Source organism: Megalobrama amblycephala, linkage group LG8 (assembly GCF_018812025.1).
Source record: "Megalobrama amblycephala isolate DHTTF-2021 linkage group LG8, ASM1881202v1, whole genome shotgun sequence".
NCBI classification, from domain to species: domain Eukaryota; kingdom Metazoa; phylum Chordata; class Actinopteri; order Cypriniformes; family Xenocyprididae; genus Megalobrama; species Megalobrama amblycephala.
Window position 1 is genome coordinate 12,169,043 of NC_063051.1, and position 25,550 is coordinate 12,194,592.

Sequence of the window (25,550 nt, forward strand, 5' to 3'; positions counted from 1 at the left end):
TTATTTGGTGCATGTCAATATGCGCCAAGGAACGTGGATTGGACAACGTTGTTGAAAACTGACACATGATTGGTTATTAACAACGTCAGTCATGTTTAGAACGTGTGTTCATTGGATCACGTTCGCTAGTAGACACCCACCAGCCACGAAATTGACTTCCATTGGACCCGCCGAGTAAATGCAAATTGATGTAACGTTAAGCTTCGAACTCATGAGGTCGCTGTGGAGCATGTGAGAACCCACAGTCGCACAACGTTGTTTTAGTTCTCTCACTCAATCAAAGCATTCTCTAATCAAATTATTATATTTATGATAAATAGTATCTTTTGGTGATAATACAGATCTGTTCAGACAGCTCTGTTTATTTGTTGATAACTACAAGACCATCTAATCTATATTGAGGCTTCTTCATTAAAAAGAAAACAGTTGCATCCTGTCTTGTTTGTTGGACCACCTGACATACATGAATTCTCTAGTTCTCTATTTCTGTTTTACTGGCTTTTTTTCCTTTCTGATGTTACTGAATATGTTTATTTTAAATGTTGCTACAGTGTTTAAATAAATCATACATTTTAGTGAGATTTATTAAGAATGTCTTGATTAACAAATCTATGCTATCATTTAGAAGATCTCTTGAAATGCATGTGAACAGTTAAAGGTGCCCTAGAATTAAAAATTTAATTTATCTTGGCATAGTTAAATAACACGAGTTCAGTACATGGAAATGACATACAGTGAGTCTCAAACACTGTTGTTTCCTCCTTCTTATATAAATCTCATTTGTTTAAAAGACCTCCGACGAACAGGCGAATCTCAACATAACACCGACTGTTAGGTAACAGTCGGGGTGTACGCTCCCAATATTTGCATATGCCAGCTCATGTTCAAGCATTAGACAAGGAAAGGACGTCTGGATGTGCACAGCTGAATCATCAGACTAGGTAAGCAAGCAAGAACAATAGCGAAAAATGGCAGATGGAGCAATAATAACTGACATGATCCATGATATCATGATATTTTTAGTGATATTTGTAAATTGTCTTTCTAAATGTTTCGTTAGCATGTTGCTAATGTACTGCTAAATGTGGTTAAAGTTACCATCGTTTCTTACTGTATTCACAGAGACAAGAGCTGTTGTTATTTTCATTATTAAACACTTGCAGTCTGTATAATTCATAAACACAACTTCATTCTTTATAACAGTGTTATAAAGTGTAGCTTTAGCCGTTAACTACGGAGCATAGCCTCAAACTCATTCAGAATCAAATGTAAACATCCAAATAAATACAATACTCACATAATCCGATGTATGCATGCAGCATGCATGATGAACACTTTGTAAAGATCCATTTTGAGGGTTATATTAGCTGTGTGAAGTTTGTTTATGCTGTTCAAGGCAAGCGCAAGCTCCGTGGGCGGAGAGCACAAGAATTTAAAGGGGCCGCAGCCTAAATCAGCTCATATTTAATGATGCCCCAAAATAGGCAGTTAAAAACAAATTTATTTAAAAAAATCTTTGGGGTATTTTGAGCTGAAACTTCACAGACACATTCAGGGGACACCTTAGACTTATATTACATCTTGTAAAAAAACGTTCTACGGCACCTTTAAAACTGAATGAACAGAGACACATTCTCCACAGTGTAGGCAGGCAGGCATTATAGTTACAGCATAACAGTAGTGCAAAACTACAAATGTAGTCCACAAATAAAACATTTTTATTCACCATAATATCAAAAAGCAGTCTGTCAGGAATAAGCTATACATGGCTACTGCCCACATTTGATCCAGAAGTTAGGGCAGTGGGTGTTCTTGTTTGACTGCCTTGGTTTCAAGCCCATTTAAAGTCACTGCTTGAGAACACTTCAAACTGTGAACCTCATCTGAAATAAACAAATATAGCGTCAGTTCTGGCACGTCAGTCAAGCTCACATCAGCTGACTCCCTGGTGACTCATGTCTACCTATAGGAATACAACACTTATCACAGCATATAAGCTCTTCAGTATTATCAGTATCACATTTCTCAGGAGCTAATTACCCTCCTCCATCCCCAGCTCCTCTCGTCAGTCAGGATTTGGCCTTCTGATTCCCCTTGAATCTGACTAATTCTTAAAAAAATTTGTGCATGTTAAAATATTGACATTAATGATATCTGCACATTTATGTTGGTTCTGTTCTGGTTCTGCTCTCCCTGCTCTTATCCTAGGCTGCATGGATGTGCAGGGAGTTCTTGTCCAGACAGAACCAATCCAATCCAAACACTATCAATCATATTTGACAATAGTGGTCCTGACAGAAACAGTTCTTCTCATTGAATTACTGTATGTAAGTTGAAGAGGTGGGGGAAAAAAAGAAAAAGATGGGAAATGGGACTTTTGTAAGTAGCCTATAGAGAGGAGGTCAAAAGAAAGCATATTTTATTATTTTTGAGATTTATTTAATTGAGCAATATGATTATTTTAGGCTAATTTAGTAAACAGATTATGTGTGAATAATAAGGGAAAGCACAGACTGTCTTGATCTGACGCCAGCATCACTTCAACCCTAAACAGGATAAATGGAAAATGGATTTTGCAGGTGTCACATGGCCAGTTTTTTTATTATTATTATTTCCATTTGCCTCTATGAGAGATGATGTCTGTCCATTAAGGATGCATTATCTATTCTTAATGTTCATGATCATATCAATTATGATCATAATGCATGTAAACACGTCAGTGGTCAAATTCATCAGTGCACTCAGAACCCTATTATGCATAAGTAACTGACTGTATCACATTATAAAAACATTTAAAAGTATACTTTTATGTTGCTTTATTGTTTGCTGTTAACGCCTTTTGCCCAATGGAGCATATTTAGCTACCGTCAGTGACAAATGTCCAGGTATAAAACAACTTTTTCTAATTCCTTTTTTTTAGACAAGGTAGTTTATTTCATTGAGCTATATCAAGTGAGTGAATAATGTGCTCATTTAGGCTACTTGTGAAAATATATTCACCAGTAATCTAGTTATACAGTAACCAATATTTTTTTTCCTGCATAATTGATATCCATTCCGATCGATAAGCATTTAGGAGCTAAATCCGCTTCTTGTGGTGAGAGGCAGGCGTGATCGCACGTTGTGCAGCTACATCATCCTCCCCTCCTTATTTGAGCGCATTTCGCCGCGCTGCAGCCCTCCATCGCTTCTAGCAGAGGGGGTAGCCCGACGACTCTCCTCTCTCCTCCATTCTGTGTCAGAGGTGGATGCCATGCCACCGGATTTTCTTCATTTAACAGCTGTTTGCGTTCACATGACAAGCGCGCCGGGGGTATTTTAAGGGTAGGAGATCCCTCTTGGTCGCGCGACATTACAGGTAAGATTTATTTGAACGTGTTTGCTCGCTCCTCCGCCCTGATGTGATTAGCACTGATATCATTTTCAGTCGTTTACGACACATTTGTTTGTTTCTGCTGCACTATTGAGTTAATACAATTGAATAAGCATCGCTTAATTAATTGTTCGCACTCACTTCCTGGTGTTAGAATGGAAAAGATTGGATTCGGATTCCATGATACATTTCTAATAGAATTATGGCTCTGCATTGCCTGATGGAATCTTCTGTGGATGCTGTTGTGACATATGGCGACAACAGGCCAAGGGGCTTTCGGTACCTCTGTATTTCTGTAAAGACGGCAGAATGGGCTGTGGAAATGATGAGTACGCCAGTTATCATGCCCCTTAATGGCTATTGACTATTTGCCAAGGCTTTGAACTGATCTAAAGCGAACGGTGCACGCTGTCAGCTGTTCGGCCTATGTGAGATGTACCTAGTATACAGTAGGCTGGGAATCACCGCACATTGGCCTGCTGTATAGACTATACCACATCAATATCATTAGGAGGGAAGTCGCATCCATTGGGCTTATAGGCGATACTACGGGGCTGCGCATGGTTTTTCTCCATAGCCGTGGATGGAGTGCTGTTTAGATGCAAGTGAATGGTTATTTACTGCGTTAGTTGCGCAATGCTATGTTTTCTTTCATTTTTTCCTCTCTTTTTTCTTTTGAGTTGTCTCCTCAAAATATTTCCAAATGTCTACAATGCTAATCTAGTTTAATTTTCTTTTCTTTTTTTTTCACTCTTTGCTAAAATATTTCTAAACACACTCAAAACTAGACACTATTATCTCTGAACAAATAATTGTTGATTAAATGTTTATCTTCTTCCCAAGCCCTAGAAGAAATGACATGGGCATTTTATAGAAATAAGGCAATGCTCACCACTGTGACCATTAAGCATTATTCTCCATAATTTGTAAAAGCATTTTTGTCAGCATTTCAGCTTCATGCAGCAAATGTATCTGTCAAAGCTTGTCATCACTGGCTTAATTCATGCAGTATCATAAGGGTCCTTGATTATGGTCCTTTTTTTAACTTTAGTTAGCATGTAATGTTGCTGTTTGAGCATAAACAACATCTGCAGAGTTGCAATGCTCAAGTTCAATGCAAAGGGAGATATTTTCTTTGACAGAAATTGCTTTTTAAGGACTACAACAAACTGCTGGTAGGGACTACAATGAGGCTGGTGACATCACAAACTCCAAAGTTTACATAAACCCTGCCCAAGAGAACATGCAACAAAGGGGGCAAGGTGATGTTGGGCTGCTTTAGAGAAGAGGAAGAGTTGTTGTAGTAGAGTGTTGTTGCCATGCCTTCATTTTACGCCGGACTGCTTCACAAACAATGGTCAATTCAGTGCTGGATTTGCACAAAAGTTTAACATGACGGCACATGCTAGTCAATTAATTGAATCAACTCCACAGCAACTACATAAATTTATCCACTAACCATTAACCCTTTCAAGCGTGAGTTTAAAATATTCTAGCTGACCCCCCAGAGTGAGTTTTTTTAAGGCGACCATTATTTTAGAACTTACTGTTTCCATGGCGATGCATCATGCATGTCACGTAACACACCGCAGCCACAATGACACTGAATGACAGATGGATCGCTATTATTTTGTATTTCCTTTTTTATTTAAAATATTTGCAAACATGCTTACCATATCACCAACTATCTGATATTCCGATTCACAAATATGTGTAAGTGAGTGTGTTTTGTCATATAAAAACCTTTATAAATGATCTTTATCTTGATCTATAATGCGAGATGTTTAGATCTTAGTTTGCCCTGCAGTTCGCAGAGTCAGATTTACAGCAGGTGAATTCATCAGTTTCTCCCAAAATATATGCAAGTAAGTGGCTGGTGAACTGGAAAAATAATAGAGTAAACTTTATATTTACTTAGGCCCATTATGTGTGTCCGAATAAATGTTGGCAAATTATATATATTTTTTAATAATTTTATTTATAACAGTTTTTTATATAAACATAAAACAGATGAAAGTCTCAATGTATACAAAAATATACTATACACAAAAAAAACCTAAAAAAAAAAAAGAAATAAACAAAAGAGAACCACCCCCCCACGAACAGGCACCAGATACAATGAAAAAATAAACACCTTAAACAAAAACATACGTAATCAAGCAAACAAAACATGGAGTGAAGAAATACATCAGTGAAGCTATCCATTTACATGAATGCTCAAGCAAATTCAACTCTTAAAAAGATAACTAAGGAAGGGGCCCCAGATTTTATCAAATTTTTTAGAAGCATCGATCCTGGAAAAGCGAATCTTTTCGTGCTTGAGGGCGGCAACCATCTCTGCCAACCATTTATGAAAACTGGGCGGTAAAGTGGACTTCCACTCCATCAAAACCACCCTTTTAGCTACAACCATACTGAACATAAGAGACAATTGCTGAGAATGTGTTAATGCTAGTGTAGGGTCAGAACACACAGAAGCAAAGCTAATTCAAAGTCTGGACTGATATTTTCTCTAAAAACATTTGAATACCACCGAAAAATATTCTTCCAAAACTCAGAAATCTCAAGGCAAAACCAAAAAGTGCCATCTATCACATAATGGGGAAACTGAAGGATAATTTTACTGAGTTTAGTTTTGGTATAGTGTAACCTATGCAATACTTTAAACTGTACAAGTTGTAATCTGGCATTAATAGAGCAGGTATGAATTAGTTTCAGTCCCTCTTCCCAAATCTCATTTGAGATATTAATTCTGGTATCATTTCCCATGCTACTTTGAGGTGATCTGAAGAAACTGCAGAATGAGAAACAAACAAAGAAACAAATCGTGTCACCAAATGTTTGTCCACAGGAGGTTGGCCCAAAAGATCATACATATAATGATCCTTAGGCAAATCCTGAAATTCAGTAAAAGAATGTTTTATGTAGTGGTACACTTGTAAATATCGGAAAAATTGCAATTGGGAAAGATCAAAGGTTTTATACAAGTGTTCAAAGGTGGCAAATTTTCCATCTATAAAAGTCCTTGACAGTAGTCCTTTGCCTCTCCACAGTGAAAATACCTTATCCGACAGGCCGGGCAAATAATTTTGATTATTGCAAATGGGCAGGTGCACAGAAGGACACATAATATTCAACGCGGTCTTCATTTGTTTTAAAATTCTAATGGAATTAAGCACAACAAAATTCTTACATTGTAATTTCTTTAAAGATACAGGATTAGAAAAAAAGAATAGCAGCAAGGGAGCATCCAACAACTGACCTAGCCTCAATATACAGCCACTTTGGATGTGTATCCATCAAATTATCAGCAGCTTGATCACTAATCCACTAGAACATTAGCTCTTGCATTAGCAGCCCAATAATAATGACGGAAAACAGGGAGCGCTAGACCACATAACCCTTTCAGCTTCTGCAAATGGGCCTTAGAAATTCTATGTGCTTTAAAGCCCCAGTTGAATGGCAAAATGACAGAAGTTAACAGAACTTCTCCCAGTTAACAGAATAAACAGAAAAAGAGCCAAAAACCTGACAAAGCAGAAGAAGGATCACTCAAATATAAAAGCAGATCATCTGCATATAAGGACAGCTTAACCTCAGTATGACCGTATGATATACATCTGATCTCAGAATGATTATGAAGATGGATGGCCAGGGGTTCTAAAGCTAAATCAAATAACAGTGGGCTTAAACAACAGCCCTGTTGTGTACCACAAAAAAGAAGACCTATCCGAATTAGTAAGTATTGCAGATTTGGGGGAAGAATAAAGCATTTTTATCAATAGTTTAAAATTCTCACCAAAGCCAAACCGATCCAGGACAGAAAACATATAACTCCATTCAATAGGGTCGAAGGCCTTTTCAGCGTCTAAAGAAAGAACAGCTGCCTTGGAACTCTTACTCTGATTACTATACAAAATATTTAGCAGGCAACGTGAATTAAAAAAAAGAAAATCTTCCTGGGACAAAGCCAGTTTGATCTGTGTGAATTAACGAGGCCACATGTTTATTTAAACGCGTGGCCAAAATCTTGGCAATCACTTTTTAATCACAGTTGAGACTTATTGGCCTGTAACTAGAGGGCTCTGTAACATCTCTTTTTTTCTTTAAAAGGGAAATGCGCCTCATAAAAAGAATCTAGAAATATTTTCTTTTCAATTGAATGATTTACCATTCTAAGCAACAAAGGACCAGTTGCATTTGCGTTAGCCTTATAGAATTCCACACCAAACCCATCAGGACCTGAGGCTTTCCCGTTAGAGGAGTTAATTGCCTCCAAAATTTCACAGAAACGGTTCCTCTAATTCCTCTTTGGCACATTCATTAAGATTTGGAAAGTCCACCGACTCAAGAAACTGATGCCCTGTATTGCTCAGCTCAGAGCAGCTGGAAGAATTAAGGTGCTTATAAAATTCAGCAAAAAGGTTATTAATTTCTTTAGCATGTGTTGATAAAGTACCATTCCGAGATTTTATTTGATGAATTGCCCTACTGGCCTGCACACCCCTCAATTGCGTGGCAAGAAGCTTATCTGCCTGGTCTTGCAATTCAAACTGTTTCTGTTTAAGTATAATTGACAAATTAGAAACTTGATCGCTCAAAATAGAGTTATATTCATATTTCAGCCCTCCTCAACGAAGATTCATATGCAATAATATGACCTCTTAACACAACTTTACAGGTTTCCCACAAACAAGAGTCTGAAACAGACCCATAGGAATATGGCTATGATCAGAAATGAGAATATTATGATATTTGGACTGAGTCACCCCCTGAATGAGTTTCGAATCAAATGACAACTGTCATTTTGGCTGCGTGAGATTCTCCAGCTTTGTTGTTGTTGAGCAACTGAAGCGTGAGCTGTTAAAGCTCCGCCCTCTTCTGGAAAGGGGACCGGGAGCAGCAGCTCATTTGCATTTAAAGGGACATTGTTTTTGCTCACACAAAATAGGGGCAAATTTGACAAGCTGTCATAAATGATCTGTGGGGTATTTTGAGCTAGAATTTCACAGACACATTCTGGGGACACCAGAGACTTATATTACATCTTGTAAAAGGGGCATTATAGGTCCCCTTTAAAATACAGTATTGAAAAGGCCTTATCAGTTACAGAAAGATGTCTTTGTTGTAATAATAAAAGAAATTGAAATAATCTTTCATGTTTTGGTAGAATGTTCTTGTTATAAATAAAACATGTCCATCTGAAACTACACAAATAATCTCATTGAGCTCAGCTCACAGCATTGCCATCATGTGTTCCAGGAACTGGTAGATTAGATTACCACTGTCAATTTTATAATAGGAGTTACTGATTAGAATTAAGCTTTAGAAAACAGAAATGAGAATCCCAGAGAGATTTTGTCACATTGTCTTACTAGGCCTGCAAGCTTTGATTCACTATCTACTACTGATTGTGTAACAGTATCATTCAGAGTAACTGTCAAATTAACTAGATAATTGAAAAAGTGAATTAATATACCTGAAGTTTTTGTAATTAGATTATAACACATTTTAAAGTGCTCATAACTTTAGATTACATGATTACATATCATTCACACAATGAAGTAAACAATTTATTAGGGATGCTCCGGATTTTTGCAGCCATTACCAGTTACCGATTTCTTGTCATCATGATCAGCTGATAACAATCTGCTCTGTGTGTGTGTATCAGCCAAATACACTGTCTGCTCTGTGTGTGTGTGTGTGTGTGTGTGTGTGTGTGTGTGGAGGACATGCCTGAGCCCCGCCTCAGACAACGATAGCAGATGACATAGGCAGCGAATCAGGTTCCTTGTATTAAATCCTTTAGCCAATGTTCCTCCACATTATATTTCTCTAGAACATGACAGGTGGCTGCGGCGCTAAAGTTTGATGTCATCACGTGTTTTACGTCAACAAATTGAGATCAGTTCATGAGATCAGCCAAATTTAGTGATTCTCCCTAATTCTTTTTTTTCTGTTTTAAATTTTTAAAAAATCCTTCTGCTTGTATTCACAAAGTCCTTCAGTTCAGTGATGTTGGTAATGACAAGGAGGTAAACAAATAAAATATATATATATTTAGTGTACAAGTGTTTCATTTTTATTTTAAATTTATTTAGTTATTTTAATTTGACATTATGGCAGACATATTTTGACCATTCTTTTATGTTATTTATATTTTAATGAATTATTAGCTTTTCCCCTGCAGTTCTTTTATGAACCTCAGTTTGGGAAACCCCTGCATAATGTAATGTTTAATGCATTTCATGATATAGATAACAAAAAATGGAATATATATTCTTTCTCTTTGTTTTTTTATATCAATATGGTAGTAAAAAAGTAGTCAAAGTACATTACCTAAAATGTGTAATCTAATAGATTACATTACTAAAAACATCATGTAATTTGTAATCAGTAACAGATTGCAGTTGGAATGTAATTTACCCAGCACTGTAGGTTAAGACTATTTTAGTTGTCTTAGCTGTAGCATGGTGACCACAAAGTTCCCCAAAAATATTGCTTCAATGTAAACAAATATTATGTTTGTTTTACATTTGCTGAATGTTCTGTAAAATTATCTTTAATAATGTGTACTATTGTGTAAGATTCTGTTATTTTCCCTGTGATAAAGCCTGACATTTGGCCCTGTGCCTCATACAAAGTGTATTCATTGCCTTTAGAAGACTTTGAATAAAGCGAATGAGTAGTTGTAACTTTTTATGTACAGTAATAAATACATGTGTAAATGAATGCACTTCAACTGACATGACTAAGGTTTTTTCTACCTCAGCAGATGGAGAGTGCCCTCCATCAGCCTCATCAGCTACTGTCAATCACATCAAAATTGAGCCAATCGGTACTATGGACCTTTAGGAGCAGTAATGGCAACTTGCAGTACCTCTCGTTCTGATTGGATAGAGTGAGTATATTATGAAGTGTTACAAGGAATTACTGAAGTGCTTTCCCCCCATTGTTATTAAGTGAAGGGAAATCAAATGGAAGCTAATTAGAAAATTGAATTGAAGTGAATGCTTCATTATTTGAATAAAGAGAACGCTGAAGTTTCACATGAAGAACCCCAACCATTTCTGTATAATTTAATTTAATTACACTGAATGAAGTTTTAACACTATGTGTTTCTGTTTGTGTTGCAGCTTGTAGCATGCGTTCCCTACGTAAGACTGTGCTGTTAGCTCTGGTAGCATCAGTGGTGCTGGTTTTGGCTGTGCTACATTCCTGGCCAACGCGGGTCTACAGCACTGTGGATGTCCGGTACAGGCTGGGTCCTGGAGCTGAACGGTTACTGGAGGAGAGACTTCCTGAACCGGATCCCAGTGCTAGTACCATCCCTTACCGTGTGAGGGAGAGTGTGGCCAGGTTAGTTCAGCTTCACAAAGATCAGTTCAAGGAAGGGAGACTGGTCAGAAAACCTTTTGCTTCAACACCTTTTTCCACTACTGACTTTTCTGATATACACTACCATTCAAAAGTTTGGGGTTGGTAGAGAAGTTTTTTATCCTTTTTTTTTCTTATGCTCTCCAAGGCTGCATTTATTTGATCAAAAATAGAGTAAAACAGCAATATTGATAAATTTTATTCAAATTAAAAGTTTACAGTTTTTTATTTTAATATCTTTTAAATTTATAGACATTGATATTATTAATAATATTTTTTCCTGTGATGGCAAAGCTCAATTTTCAGCAGCCATAACTGTATTAATCTGTTTTCAGTGTCACATGATCCTTCAGTATCTTAATATCTTAATAATCTTAAAAAAATCATAATATTTTTGTGGAAACCTTTATACAATTTTTTTCAGGATGTTTTGATAAATAGAAAGTCCAAATGAACAGCATTTATTTGAAACAGAAATCTTTTTTTATAAATGTTTTTACTCTCATTTTTGATCAATTTAATGTGTCATTGATTAATAAAAGAATTAAGTTCTTTCCAAACTGCTGACCACAAACTTTTAAATTGTATGTGCTACAAATTAAAGTTGTTCTGAAATCTACAACTTATCTTATATCTTATCATATACATATATATGTATGTATATGTCAAACCAAAAATTATTCAGACATTTTTGATATTTTTGGTATAATTTTACTAGTGGGTGCAGGACACTATAGTTCATTTATGTAAGTGAAGATAGCAAAATAAAGTAAACTGTGACATATTATACCCAAAAATTCTTCATACAATGGACTACCAGTAAAATTGATACAAATTAGGAACCAAAAATTATTCAGACACTTTGACCTGACCATGTTTTGTCTTAAGTGTTATCTGACATAATTAAGATAAGTTTTTTCTGACACAGTTTATTACCATTTTTTTAAACTATAGTGAAAAAAATGTATTAATGAATGAAATATTCAAGGTGTCTGAATAAATTTTTGGTTTGACTGTATATATATATATATATATATATATATATATATATATATATATATATATATATATATGTGTGTGTGTGTGTGTGTACATACACACACACACACACACACACACACACACATAGAGGCCATATTATCTACTGTCACCTCAGGAGGATGAAAACATCTTTCTTCAGGTCAAAAACTCAGTGACAGAATGATCTTGTGATAACTCTTCTCCTCTTCTGCAAGGCTTTTGGCTCGCAACGGGTGTGTTTGTGAAGGAGAGAGGCGAGGGGTCAACCTGCCCTTTGCTCAGCTGCTGTTCCCTAGAGTGTCTGCCCATCCCCTGCACACTGCCTTCCAGGCCTCCCAGCTCCATGAGATGAAGAAACGGCGAGCCAAAGAGTATCAGAGCTTCCAAATGAGGTACATTTAATCATTTTATGCCAGTGTCAATGTTTGGTTTATATATCCATATTTTATCAAATAGAATGTCAGAATGTCTGAACTTGGGACATTTTTAAGACAATAGTTATTCAAGTTTTAATAAATAAAGTTATATTTTTCTGTATACACATATGTATCATTTTAGCATAATTGATATACTGTTATAGTTTTAATATTTTGAATTAGATTTTATTTTTATTTTTTCAGTTTTTTTTATTTAATTTAGTAATTTTATTGATTTACTAATTTTTAATTGTCATTATTAGTAGTTTTTATTTGATTAAAAAAAAAAAAATACTGTTACATGGGATGCTTCAGAAAAGATGGTGAATAGGATCCAAGAGCAAAACAGAACTATATTAACAAAATACCAAAAGTACTGAAAACAACGCACACAATACAACCACAATGAACAACACCAGACACTGACCAAAGGAAACACTGGGATAAAAACAAGAGTATCAAGAGGCAAACAAGAAAAAGGTGTGGGTAATCAATGACTATGGCAACAAACAAGCTGCTTTGAAACAATCTGTATTGTATAAAGTGCTATAAAAATAAAGGTGACTTGACTTGACTATAGAAACAAAGTAAAACTACATTACACACAGGACGTAAACACTGGGAACAGAAAATACACTTCAAAATAAAAGTCCAAATAACAAAAACAAGTAACACAAAACAAGGGAACATGTAATACATGTCTACATAGTATTTATTAAGTATTACTTTTAGTTATTTTAGTACTTTAGCTTAAACTAAATGAAAATGAGAAATGTTGTCTTGGCAACTAGCTGAAATAAAATTAGTTTTTTGAAAAAGCTTTTTGATATATTATTTAATTTCTGTTAGTGTTTATTTTATTTCAAGTAATAAAATGTTTCGTCACTGGTTTTAATTTTAGTTAATGATAATAAATCTGCTGTTTTTAGGTCGCAGACCCCTGCTGATCTGCTGATTGTAGCTGAAGCTAACAACCCCCTGCAGTACCCAACACAGGGTGTGGAAGTTCGGCCACTTAAAACTATCCTTATACCAGGTATAACTCTTTTTGTGTCTAGTTAGATGAATATTGCCACATGACTGAAGAGATGTGATGAGAATATTGTGAAGCATTTTATTAATAAATTTTTAGGGTTGCACGATACTGAAGAAAAAGGCAAAATGCGATAACTCGTTAAATAATGTGATATTCGATATGCAATACAATAATGCTTTAAGTGTGTAAAATAAATTTAAATTATATTTAAATATATTTAAAAATGGAAACTGATATAATCAAAATACATGTTTCACATTCTTTTTGTAAGAGCATCTCTACAGCTTCTGAAAGTGAACAGCAGTGTTTTACTGTAGCATTACATAAAACGTAAGTAAGTAAATAAGTGTGTGTATACTTTAGACTTTAATTGAATAATTAAATGTAAAAATAAAACACTGCTTAGTCTTCACTGTATGAATTAAATATATACTGATTCTCATTAAAACTACAAAAGTTGTTCATTCAAGAGCAGTGAGTGATTTTCTCTTTGTCTTTTGTTGTTTGATTAACATTAAGCACACAGACAGGTTTATTAGGCTGCTGTCACTTTACGAGCTGTACGGATCCAATATACACACACTTTTTTCTGAAGTGTTTAGTCCACATAAGACATAACTTACTGTGTTTACATGAATACTCACCATGATGGACATTTTAACATAATTTTGTGTGTATTTGACCATATAAGCTGCGGAAGATAACTGAATTCGGGATCACATGCTGTCCGAGAGGCAGCTTTCTGTGCGTGTGAGTACTTTGCTTATTGTATTTAATAACATTAAGCATGACACACGTATGTAACAGTCATGTGTCCAGTCTGCGTCGACCTAAAACATTGTAATCTTTTGGAGTATTCATGCCGTTATCGCAAGCCGTTGTGATATGCATATCAATATTTCGATAATTATGACATATCGTGCAGCCCTAAGTGTAATGACTGTTAACACCAACATTAAAGGGATAATTCACACCAAAATGAATTAGAAAATGGCTTGGTCTTTTCCAGACTGAAGTGAAGTGAAAAGAAAAAAGCATATTACTAGATTACTGAATGCACTGTGTCTGTAATGGAGGGTAGTTTAGTGGATTTTTATAGAGGCTTGACAGTAACAATGCATGGCTGTAATGTGTTTCAGGTTTGTCCTTAAAAGAGGTGCCCAGAGATTTCTATACTGTAAGTGATATGAACAATTTATGTCTGTTCCCTGTGCCCATGTGTTGTGGATGCTCGCTGAATACTCAGTTTTTGTCCTTCCCTGTAGCTGAACTTTTCAGCATCTCTGGGCACGTTTAATGTGGCAGCAGATGTGGAGGGTGTAAAGGTCAGGGGTGATGGCGAGATGCACATGACACTGAACAGTGGCCTTTTGTCCAGTCTGAATCGACAGCTCCAGTTTATCACATATACTAACACGTTGTTCCACCCAAGCACAGCTGACACAGGTATGCAGCTTCTGGGTAGTTCCTGTAAAAAAAAAAAATGCATCCCAAAATGTACATGTAAACTCAGGACTGGATCATCTTTATTTCATATGTAGTTTTCCTGTGCTTATGATTCAGTGCAGTTAGACACAGAAGGACATCAGGCTCTTTTCACCATCAAGATTCGTCATGGAGTAACACCCAAACTCTACAACACAGGCTCTGATGCAGATAAAGGTGAATACATCGAACTAAAACTATTTAGTTTTACTATTACTAAAATAGTTTCTGTTTAATTTAAATAAAGCTGAAATACAATAAAATATAAGATGAAAAACTTAAACGGAAATTAGAAATGTTGCATTGGCAACTAACTGAAATTAAGTATAAGTTTAAGTACTAAAAAACTAAGACAAATGAAAAATAAATTAAAGCTAAATAGAAATGTTTAAAAAACTACAACTGATAAAAATGAACATACATCCACGTAACAAATATAAAAATATAAGCTAAAATAAATACACTAGTATGTAAGTAATACTGAAATAACTTTTTGTGGCATCACAACATGATAATGGCCTATATCATGAATATTAATTAGGTCATCCTGATGTTGCTAGGTAATCTTCCTGAATTTCCCAAACAAAGAAAATGCATTACTGTAATATTCATGAGCAAAATCAAGCCATAGTCAATCTGGTAACTCACAGCCTGTGCAGATATGCTTTGAGATGCAAAATATTATATTATATTTTACATGACCATTTACAGTTTTACATGTTAGTTATAGACCAATTTGGTGTTTGCAAACAGCGATGACGTTTTTTGTGGGCGGAGCCTAGCTGGTTGCAGAAAATGACAGTTGAGCAGTAGAAGTCTATGGAAGCCACGAAATAAAAGAATAAAAAAAGTTAATTTTGAGTTTATATCTCACAATTCTGACTTTTATTTCTCGCAAATCTGAGTTTACATCTCACATTTCTTACAAAGAAAAACAGAATTGTGAGATATACTCGTTATTCTGTCTTTTCTGAATTGCAATTTATCCCGCAATTCTGACTTTTTCCCCCTCAGAATTGTGAAATAAACTCACAATTGCGAGTTATAAAGTCCGAACTGGGAGTAATAAACACGCAAATGCAAGAAAAAAAAAGTCAGAATTGTGAAATAAAAATTATTATGTTTAAAAGTTATCTATGTAAAATATTGTAGGTTTAAATTATTTTAATTATAATTATTTCATGCTGTAACTGCTATGTATGTCTGTCCTCTGAACTACATATGTGAATATTATGTAGACTTACTGTTTACATCAAATTCCTGCTTTAATAGTAGACTAATCCTTGCAGGTGTCATCAGTCCAGTCTGTGAAACGTCTCTGTTTATCTTCAAAGGACGTTTTCAAGGATGGTTTTCTTTAAAAATGAAGACTATATTTTTTGCATTCCGATTCCAACATCCAGAGGCACAACAAAACATTTTTCTCTTATTCTGTGGATTTTGCACATTTTCCTTCAATTGCTACCGCTATTTTTCTGCAACCAGTATGCGCGCGCAGCTGCAAGTGACGTCATTGTGACGTCTGCTCCAAAGTGGTCTATACATCTCCAAGATGTATTAATCTGAAGATTCATTCTATAATGGAGTATTTGTCCTTCTTAGAGACATTAAAACTGACTATAAATTACATTAAATTAAACTTCAAATTATTAGTCATAAAAAGTTCAAACTTGGTTAACTACACTACCATACAAAACAGTCAGTAAATTAATAATTTTATACAGCAAGGATGCATTAAATTAATCAAAAGTGACAGTAAAGTCTTTTACATTGTTACAAAAAAAAAAAAAAAAAAAATCTATTTTAAATTAAATGCTGGTCTTCTGAACTTTCTATTCAACAAAGATAGAAAAATCAACAGATAAATGAATCATTCTTTTCACAAAAATATTAAGCAGCACAACTGCTTTCAACATTGACAATAAGAAGAAATGTTTCTTGAGCACCAAATCAGCATATTAGAATGATTTCTGAAGGATCATGTGACACTGAAGACTGGAATAATGACTATCACAGGAATAAATTACATTTTAAAATATATTAAAATAGAAAACAGTTATTAGAGGTGTCATTAGATATACACTTGATTCACTTGTTTCATTCTGTGATTTTAGTGTACTGGTATAGTAACTAAATCCCTCACATTTACCTTTCCCTGTTCAAAGAGTACAACATCAGCGCTCTTGTGACCATAGCAACCAAAACCTTCCTGCGCTATGACAAGCTCCAGGATTTAATTGACAGCATACGACAGTACTATCCAACTGTTACAATAGTGATAGCAGATGACAGCGAACACCCGAAAACTGTGTCAGGCCCATATATTGAACACTACATCATGCCCTTTGGAAAGGTAGGTAACTTCCTTGAGTTTATATATTGCTCGAAAAAAAATGCTGGGTTATTTTTTAAACCCAAACACTGGGTTGAGACTGTTGGGTGAGAAAGTTGGGTTGATTTGATCCAATTTGGGTTTGTTCCTTTTTGACCCAGCGCTGGGGTTGCTAAAATGACCCAAACTGGCTTGTTTTTAACAGTTTTAAAAAAGAGTGTTTGCATGCAGTATGATTGGATCTGATATGTATGTCTATGTCTCAGGGCTGGTTTGCTGGTCGTAATCTGGCCGTGTCACAGGTCACAACCAAGTATGTGCTGTGGGTGGATGATGACTTTATCTTCACTGCCAACACAAAGCTAGAGAAGCTGGTGGATGTGCTGGAGAAAACCACACTTGACCTGGTGAGAAAACATTCAAATATATATATATATATATATAGAGAGAGAGAGAGAGAGAGAGAGAGAGAGAGAGAGAAGAAGAAGAAGCGAGCTAGTTCAAGACGAGCGTCTGTGGTTAAAACGTTTATAATTTTTTATTTTTTTTAGAAAATGACCGATCGTTTCGCTAGATAAAACCCTTATTCCTCGCCTGGTATCGTTTAAAGCCCTTTTTAAGCTGCACTGAAACTGTAATTTTGACCTGGGCCAATTGAAGTCCTATAAGGAGAATAATCCTGGAATGTTTCCATCAAAAACCTTAATTTCTTTTCGACTGAAGAAAGAAGGACATGAACATTTCGGATGACATGGGGGTGAGTAAATTATCAGGAATTTTTTATTTTAAAGTGGACTAATCCTTTAAATGTTATTTGTCAGATAAACTAAATAAATACACTTACAATCCCGTTTTATCTAGTGAAGAGCCATTGCAGAGACATCGTATGTGTTTGGTGCCTCAGGTGCACATCAATGGCTTAAAAACCCCTTGAGGACTTTTTCAATTGCACAGGGAGCAAAGTATTCCTTCTTCTGCTCCCTCTTGTGGTGAGGAACTTACACCTTTGGAACTGGCAGAGTCCCCAGTTAAACCTTTAATCAAGATGGTACCATCTCACCTCACAATATCCACAGCAACAGCCTCAGTCTCTGCTAATTAAAAATCTCAAGTGGTGTAGGAGTAGACACACTCATAACCTCACGATTGTTTTTTCATCTCACAGAGTTGTTAGGTGCAGATGTTTTGCTTAGTGGAATTTCCCTCTGAGAATGGATTTTTGAAAAAAAAAAAAGTGTTCTTCCCATTTTTTTATATAGTTCATTCAACTGAGTATGTCATCTGACATAAATACAGTTTGCATTATGCTTTAGGCAGGAGCAGATCTAGGGCAGATTATTGCTCTGGAATGGGTCATCTATGTGACCTTTCCAGTGAATGAGTCTTCTGTGTGCACAACCACCCAGCTGAAGACATGCCCTGGAGAAGGAGAGAAGCTCATCCACTTTTATAAAGAGAAGAGATACTCTGAAAGAGATACTCTGTACTAAATAGTGTCCTCCACTTCGATTTATCATCCCTGCATTGTTTTTAGTGTTTGGTTGCTGTGTGTTTTTAGGTCGGAGGCGCAGTGCGTGAAGCTACAGGCTACACTGCCACCTACAGGCAGACAATCTCAATTGAGGCTGGAGAGGAAGACGGGGACTGTCTGCACATGCGGAGAGGCTTCCATCATATCATCCAGGGGTTTCCTCATTGCGTGGTCACTGATGGAGTCATCAATTTCTTTCTTGCCAGGACAGATAAAGTGCAGCAGGTTGGCTTTGACCCCCGGCTAGCCCGTGTTGCTCATCTGGGTGAGTTTTCAATGGAGTGCAAACACACAACTAGGTGGTTCTAGGATTGTGGTGTATATTTTACAGCAAAATTTATAAATATAAATTAGGGATGAACTGATATTAAGTTCTGGCAGATACCGATGAGCTAATAATTGTTTTCATGTTATGTTATACATGTGAATCATAATGTACAGTATGAAAATATAATTCATTTTGAGATCCACAGAAGATTACTTTTTACATTATCAAATTATTAGTGCATTTATTTACACAAGTTTAGGGTCAATATGATTTTTATTTTATTTTAAAGAAATTAATACTTTTATTCAAGAATGCATTAAATTGATCAAAAGTGACAGTAATGGCACTTATAATGTTACAACAGATAAATAAATACTGTTGAACTTTCTATTCATCAGAGAATCCTAAAAAAATGCATTATGGTATCTACAAAAATATTATGTATTAGCACAATTGTTTTCAACATTGATAATGATAAGAAATGTTTCTTTAGCATCAAATCAGCATATAAGAATGATTTCTGAAGGATCATGTGACACTGAACACTGAACTGTACCGAATGTCCTGATGCTTGGGGATATGCGTATGAGCAAGTAAAAAAATGTGAATTTTTCAAATAGTTAAAAGAGAGAGTTAGTTACTTAATTTGCTTCATGACCATGTGGTCCTTGGCAGTTGTCTGAATGATGTCACATCCTGTCACATGATATTGACTGCATGACTTGATCCAAAATGGTCCCTTTATATTGGTTACTCCAAATTACATAAATGAAATTAATTTCATTCACATCATGCCAGAATAAAAAATATATACATTTATTACATTTTAAGATATTTTAATCACAAATGAAATGGACGGTTTGGACAGTTAAACTGAATGAACTTTTGACATGTTCCAAAAAATATATGTAGCAAAATATAATTAAAACCTTTCGGATTCATTAAAAGAGGTTTAGTTGTAGTACCTTACATACTTTGTTACATACATTGTTTTTTATTATTATTAAGGCCTTTGGACAAAAAAATGACCCGTCACGTCATTGACCCACATATATATATATATATATATATATATATATATATATATATATATATATATATATATATATATATATATACAGTGGGTATGGAAAGTATTCAGACCCCCTTAAATTTTTCACTCTTTGCTATATTGCAGCCATTTGCTAAAATCATTTAAATTTTTGACATTTTTGCAGATTTATTAAAAAAGAAAAACTGAAATATCACATGGTCTTAAGTATTCAGACCCTTTGCTCAGTATTTAGTAGAAGCACCCTTTTGATATAATACAGCCATGAGTCTTTTTGGGAAAGATGCAACAAGTTTTTCACACCTGGATTTGGGGATCCTCTGCCATTCCTCCTTGCAGATCCTCTCCAGTTCTGTCAGGTTGGATGGTAAATGTTGGTGGACAGCCATTTTTAGGTCTCTCCAGAGATGCTCAATTGGGTTTAAGTCAGGGCTCTGGCTGGGCCATTCAAGAACAGTCACAGAGTTGTTGTGAAGCCACTCCTTCGTTATTTTAGCTGTGTGCTTAGGGTCATTGTCTTGTTGGAAGGTAAACCTTCGGCCCAGTCTGAGGTCCTGAGCACTCTGGAGAAGGTTTTCGTCCAGGATATCCCTGTACTTGGCCGCATTCATCTTTCCCTCGATTGCAACCAGTCGTCCTGTCCCTGCAGCTGAAAAACAGCCCCACAGCATGATGCTGCCACCACCATGCTTCACTGTTGGGACTGTATTGGACAGGTGATGAGCAGTGCCTGGTTTTCTCCACACATACCGCTTAGAATTAAGGCCAAAAAGTTCTATCTTGGTCTCATCAGACCAGAGAATCTTATTTCTCACCATCTTGGCAAACTCCATGCAGGCTTTCATGTGTCTTGCACTGAGGAGAGGCTTCTGTCGGGCCACTCTACCATAAAGCCCCGACTGGTGGAGGGCTGCAGTGATGGTTGACTTTCTACAACTTTCTCCCATCTCCCGACTGCATCTCTGGAGCTCAGCCACAGTGATCTTTGGGTTCTTCTTTACCTCTCTCACCAAGGCTCTTCTCCCCCGATAGCTCAGCTCTAGGAAGGGTTCTGGTTGCCCCAAACGTCTTCCATTTAAGGATTATGGAGGCCACTGTGCTCTTAGGAACCTTAAGTGCAGCAGAATTTTTTTTGTAACCTTGGCCAGATCTGTGCCTTGCCACAATTCTGTCTCTGAGCTCTTCAGGCAGTTTCTTTGACCTCATGATTCTCATTTGCTCTGACATGCACTGTGAGCTGTAAGGTCTTATATAGACAGGTGTGTGGCTTTCCTAATCAAGTCCAATCAGTATAATCAAACACAGCTGGACTCAAATGAAGGTGTAGAACCATCTCAAGGATGATCAGAAGAAATGGACAGCACCTGAGTTAAATATATGAGTGTCACAGCAAAGGGTCTGAATACTTAGGACCATGTGATATTTCAGTTTTTCTTTTTTAATAAATCTGCAAAATGTCAACAATTCTGTGTTTTTCTGTCAATATGGGGTGCTGTGTGTACATTAATGAGGAAAAAAATGAACTTAAATGATTTTAGCAAATGGCTGCAATATAACAAAGAGTGAAAAATTTAAGGGGGTCTGAATACTTTCCGTACCCACTGTATATATAGTTCCAAACGTAGGTTCGGGAGGAGCCTAAACATTCAGTCCTGTCAGTCATCATTACGAACATATATAAGCAGCAGTCACTGCGTCATCCCAGCGACAATTCTTCCAGCATCCCTCCTCCTCTCCATTTCCTCCTCTATTTCTCTTATTCTCCCTCTATGCAGTTGTTATGGGGGGTTTAACTCGGAACTCGAGCAAGCCAAGTTTGTTTTAACATTAACCATTCAGACTGAATGGGCAGGCGAACTTGTGGGGAAAAAAAAAAAAGAAATTATATATATATATATTATATATATATATATATATAAAAATTTACAATATTACTGTTTTTACTGTATTTTTGATCAAATAAATGCAGTTTTGGTCAGCAGAAGAGACAAAACTTAAAAAAAAATCTTACTGGCCCCAAACTTTTGAATGGTAGTAAATATACTATAAATCCTGCATGTTTCAAACATTAAACAGCAATGTAAACAGCAATTAAACAGCAATTTTCATCATAATTGTAGACTAAAGAAATTAGTCACACAGACACAAAAGAACACCATGGTTCACAGAGACAAAATTAATTTTCTCTTTTCCATAATTTGTTTTGCAGAGTTTTTTATTGATGGGCTCGGCTCCCTGCACGTTGGGTCGTGTGATGATGTCATCGTGAACCACGCCACTAAGATCAAGCTCCCGTGGGGCCAGTCGGAAAGCGACAAAACTTACGCGAAGTTCCGTTACCCTCCTGCTTCATCTGATGCGACACACACCAAAAATGGCCTCTTGTACTTCAAAAACCGCTTCCAGTGTCTAACACACAACTGAACCCACTCTGACAATGCCTCCTTCCCTTTCTCTCATCCTCCCTCAAACGAACACTCTCTCCCCGAGTAGCTAAAGGGGCCCGTGAAGTCACCAGAGGTGTGCTGTGTATACTGTATACGGTCCCATGTGAGTAAAAGGGAGTTCTTTTGGAAAAGGTCCTAATGTGATCAAACATGACTGACGGATGAGACGTGCAGTGATGGCTGATCAACATTTTTTTGATACCTGAAGATGTCGTATTTTTGTGTCTCCTTTCTTTAGCTTTATTTTTGTTCAGAAGAATTCTTTAGATACAGATCAAACCATTCCGTAAATTATGCACAGCCGTCTTTTTTCTCTTCAGCCAATCATGTTTCAGTATCACATTTAAAGTTATAGTTAGCCCAAAAATGAAAATTCTGTCATAATTTACTGACGCGGATGTTGGTTCAAACCATAAAAGAGACTTCCAAGCCCCAAAATGACACGGGAGTAAGTAAATTATGACAGAATATTTTAGTTTTGAACGAACTAGTCCTTTAACCGACGAGAGTACAGAAAATTTCTTTTGAAACCGAAGAACGAAGAGAAAACTGTGGAGGTAAACATTTGAACTGTGACTTTTAGAATTTTTAAATCCAGTTCAAGGGAGACACTTTCTTTGGGACATTCGCAGGGAATGTCACATCAGCTCCCTGTCTGGCATTAATCGTGTGTGTACCTGTGTATGTGTGTCTGTTTTATTGAGGGTCGTCTCTCTGTACGTTTGCACTAAAACAAATGGACTTCAATTGGAGAGACCAGACCCTCAGCATAACGGAAAGAAGGAACAGACTGAACATCATTAGCAAGCTAAAACCACAGACAATCCAACATATCACTCTCATTATCTCTCTCTCCCTCCCCCATACACACTCTGTCAGATTTCTCAGCGAGAGATGGAGGAGTGATTCATTGTGTATCAGTAAAACCTTCTGAATTTGATATTTTTCTGTTCTAAAGAGTGACTGTGCCAAAGGCTGAATCACTGTCCCGGTATGGTTTATTTATTTTTTGTACGTTTTTATTTCCTTGATTCTGGGGTCTTTTTTAGATTTTGTCCCATTGTACTGAAGCATGCAGCCTGGTTTAAATATCAGCCAGATGTGAAGCAGTAATGTGAAGTCCAATGCCACCTTTTATAAATTTAGTTATCAATCACCCATCATGAGCATATAGTCCAAAGGCACTTACTATGATTGCATTTTTATTGTGTTTGAGCTGGATTTCAACCAAAGCCAGTTTTTTTTTTTTTTTTTGGGGTGGGGGGGGGGGGTGGGGGGGGGGATGTCCAGTCGGTTGCTTTTGCTATGCAGAATGGCTGAGACAACTAAACTTAATAAAACCCAAAAAAAAGCAATATTAATAGAGTAAATAGCACAGATGTACAAATAATAAATTTGTACATCTGTGCAGATGTATAATACAGATGTATAAAATAAAATGGTTATTCAATTTTTATCTACAGTAACAGTCAAAAATTTGGACAAAACTCATTCTTTATTAGTATTATTTTCTACATTTTAATTTTTGTGATAAAAACATTGAGCCCCAAAAAAATTAATCAAATTTTTTACATTTTAGCTTCAAGTATCCAAAAATCTGCCCAATAATTTAATTAAAAAATTACATTTTGTAAAGACTTAGGCTTTGTATATATTTCTCATCCAAAATAAAGCCTTGAGATCACGAGAAACAGTTTGTCCAAACCTTTGACTAGTACTGTATATTTGATAAGGAAATTAAAAACATAATAATTTACCTTGACCGTATGCAGCCACATTCTGTAGAGTAAAAGCATGTGAGAATCTGGTGTAATTGCTGTCTAATCCAATGTATAGCATAATTGAAGTTGTGTTTATTTGTATATTGTTTGTTTTTCTGCGTGTGTGAGAGAGAGATACGCGTTTTAAAACTACATCGAGTGGGCTTTACATTGTTGCTCATGAACAGCATGAGGCCCTAATGACTGTTTGCCGCATTATCCACTGAACCACAAATTCTTCAAATTACATTTAACATTATGATTATACATTTCTGTGCGAGTGTGTGTGATAGTTCCTTTTCTGTTACATCCTGTCTAAAAATGGTGCCATGCAGGAGTAAATACATGCATGGCAGTCCAAAAAGCCTTAAAAGAGGTGAAGAAAATGATAGCGCTCAGAGGTTAAATACGTAATGGAGTTTAATGAATACACAGGTTGAATACAACATGCAATGGTGTAAAATGAAATTGAAAACTCTTGTGCACTTGTTTTATATCTTGAATGCCATGTGACACCCCCTCAAAACACAGAAAAATGTATAAAGTTCAGTAACACTTTATTTTAGTGTTCTTGTTACACATTACATGTAGTTACTATAGTTGTAACTATAATGCATAATTAACATGCAGTTAACCTTAAACCCAATCCTAATCTTAACCCTAACCCTATAGTAAGTACGTGTAGTTAATTAATGCTACTCTACTTAAATGTATAATTACACTGTAACAAGGACACCTTAAAATAAAGTGACCTAAAATTGTTTTAAATTGTACTTTATCACTCTCTACCAGTCATTGAGCTTATTTCAGTCCTAAAAAAGACAAGTTGAGGATGCAGTCCTGCAATACTAAGTATAGAGCTGCTATGACGCCGTTTGGAGAATGCTTCCATTAATATGCCCTGCATATCCAGGTGTAAGCATGAGCGTAAGGTCAAAAATGGAGCATGCAGAAGCATTGATTTAAGGCTACTTGATTCTTACGGTTAGTTTCTGATAAGCTTAAGGGGATGGGAGCTTGAACAGAAGTAAGAAGCTGAATATCTGATACTCTGGCTGTGTATGAAATGATGAGATCGACATTTTGATTACTATTTTTAATTCCCTGCTTCCTTCTCACGTCACTGCAATGATTTTCTCACTGTGTCTGCATGACTCCTAATTTCTGTTGGTGTTTTGTATCTCTAATACAAATCTAATTCTCTGTCCCCCCAAAAAGTGTGGCTGCCTATTGATAATTTTTTAAAAGAACAATGTAGTATGCAAATTCCCTGAAATATAAAAAAGGGGATAAGAACAATGTTTTTTCTTTCTTTTTCTTTCTTTTTTGTAAATGTCAGAAAACGCATTTGTTGTTGAATGGAATGAGATAAAGGCTTTGGTGATAACATTTGTCATGTCTTCTGTCTTCCTGAAGAACTGTGTAAACCTTGTATGGTGAGTAAAGTTAGAATA

At 36.0% G+C, this 25,550-nt stretch overlaps 1 protein-coding gene across 2 annotated transcripts; it reads left to right on the forward strand.

Annotated features, from left to right (window-relative positions):
* Positions 1–3,143: 3,143 nt before the first annotated feature.
* On the forward strand, positions 3,144–25,485 carry b4galnt1b (beta-1,4-N-acetyl-galactosaminyl transferase 1b). Of its 2 annotated transcripts, none has more exons than XM_048199313.1 (12): positions 3,144–3,358; positions 10,146–10,274; positions 10,510–10,732; positions 11,986–12,162; positions 13,116–13,222; positions 14,362–14,399; positions 14,488–14,668; positions 14,786–14,884; positions 16,873–17,060; positions 17,306–17,446; positions 18,598–18,835; positions 22,099–25,485. In XM_048199313.1, the coding sequence occupies exons 3-12, from the start codon at positions 10,518–10,520 to the stop codon at positions 22,311–22,313; spliced, it is 1,599 nt and encodes a 532-aa protein (XP_048055270.1). In that variant the 5' UTR covers positions 3,144–3,358; positions 10,146–10,274; positions 10,510–10,517; the 3' UTR covers positions 22,314–25,485. The 2 variants fall into 2 exon arrangements, with proteins under 2 accessions (XP_048055270.1, XP_048055271.1); XM_048199314.1 differs by having other exon boundaries at positions 10,149–10,274.
* The last annotated feature ends 65 nt before the right edge of the window (positions 25,486–25,550 follow it).

Excerpts from the sequence above, each read along its gene's own strand:
- b4galnt1b (XM_048199313.1), top strand. The coding sequence starts at position 10,518 with ATGCGTTCCCTACGTAAGACTGTGCTGTTAGCTCTGGTAGCATCAGTG. Across the intron at positions 14,669-14,785 it reads CCCAAGCACAGCTGACACAG|TGCAGTTAGACACAGAAGGA; the intron begins GTATGCAGCTTC and ends CTTATGATTCAG. Across the intron at positions 17,061-17,305 it reads ACATCATGCCCTTTGGAAAG|GGCTGGTTTGCTGGTCGTAA; the intron begins GTAGGTAACTTC and ends TCTATGTCTCAG.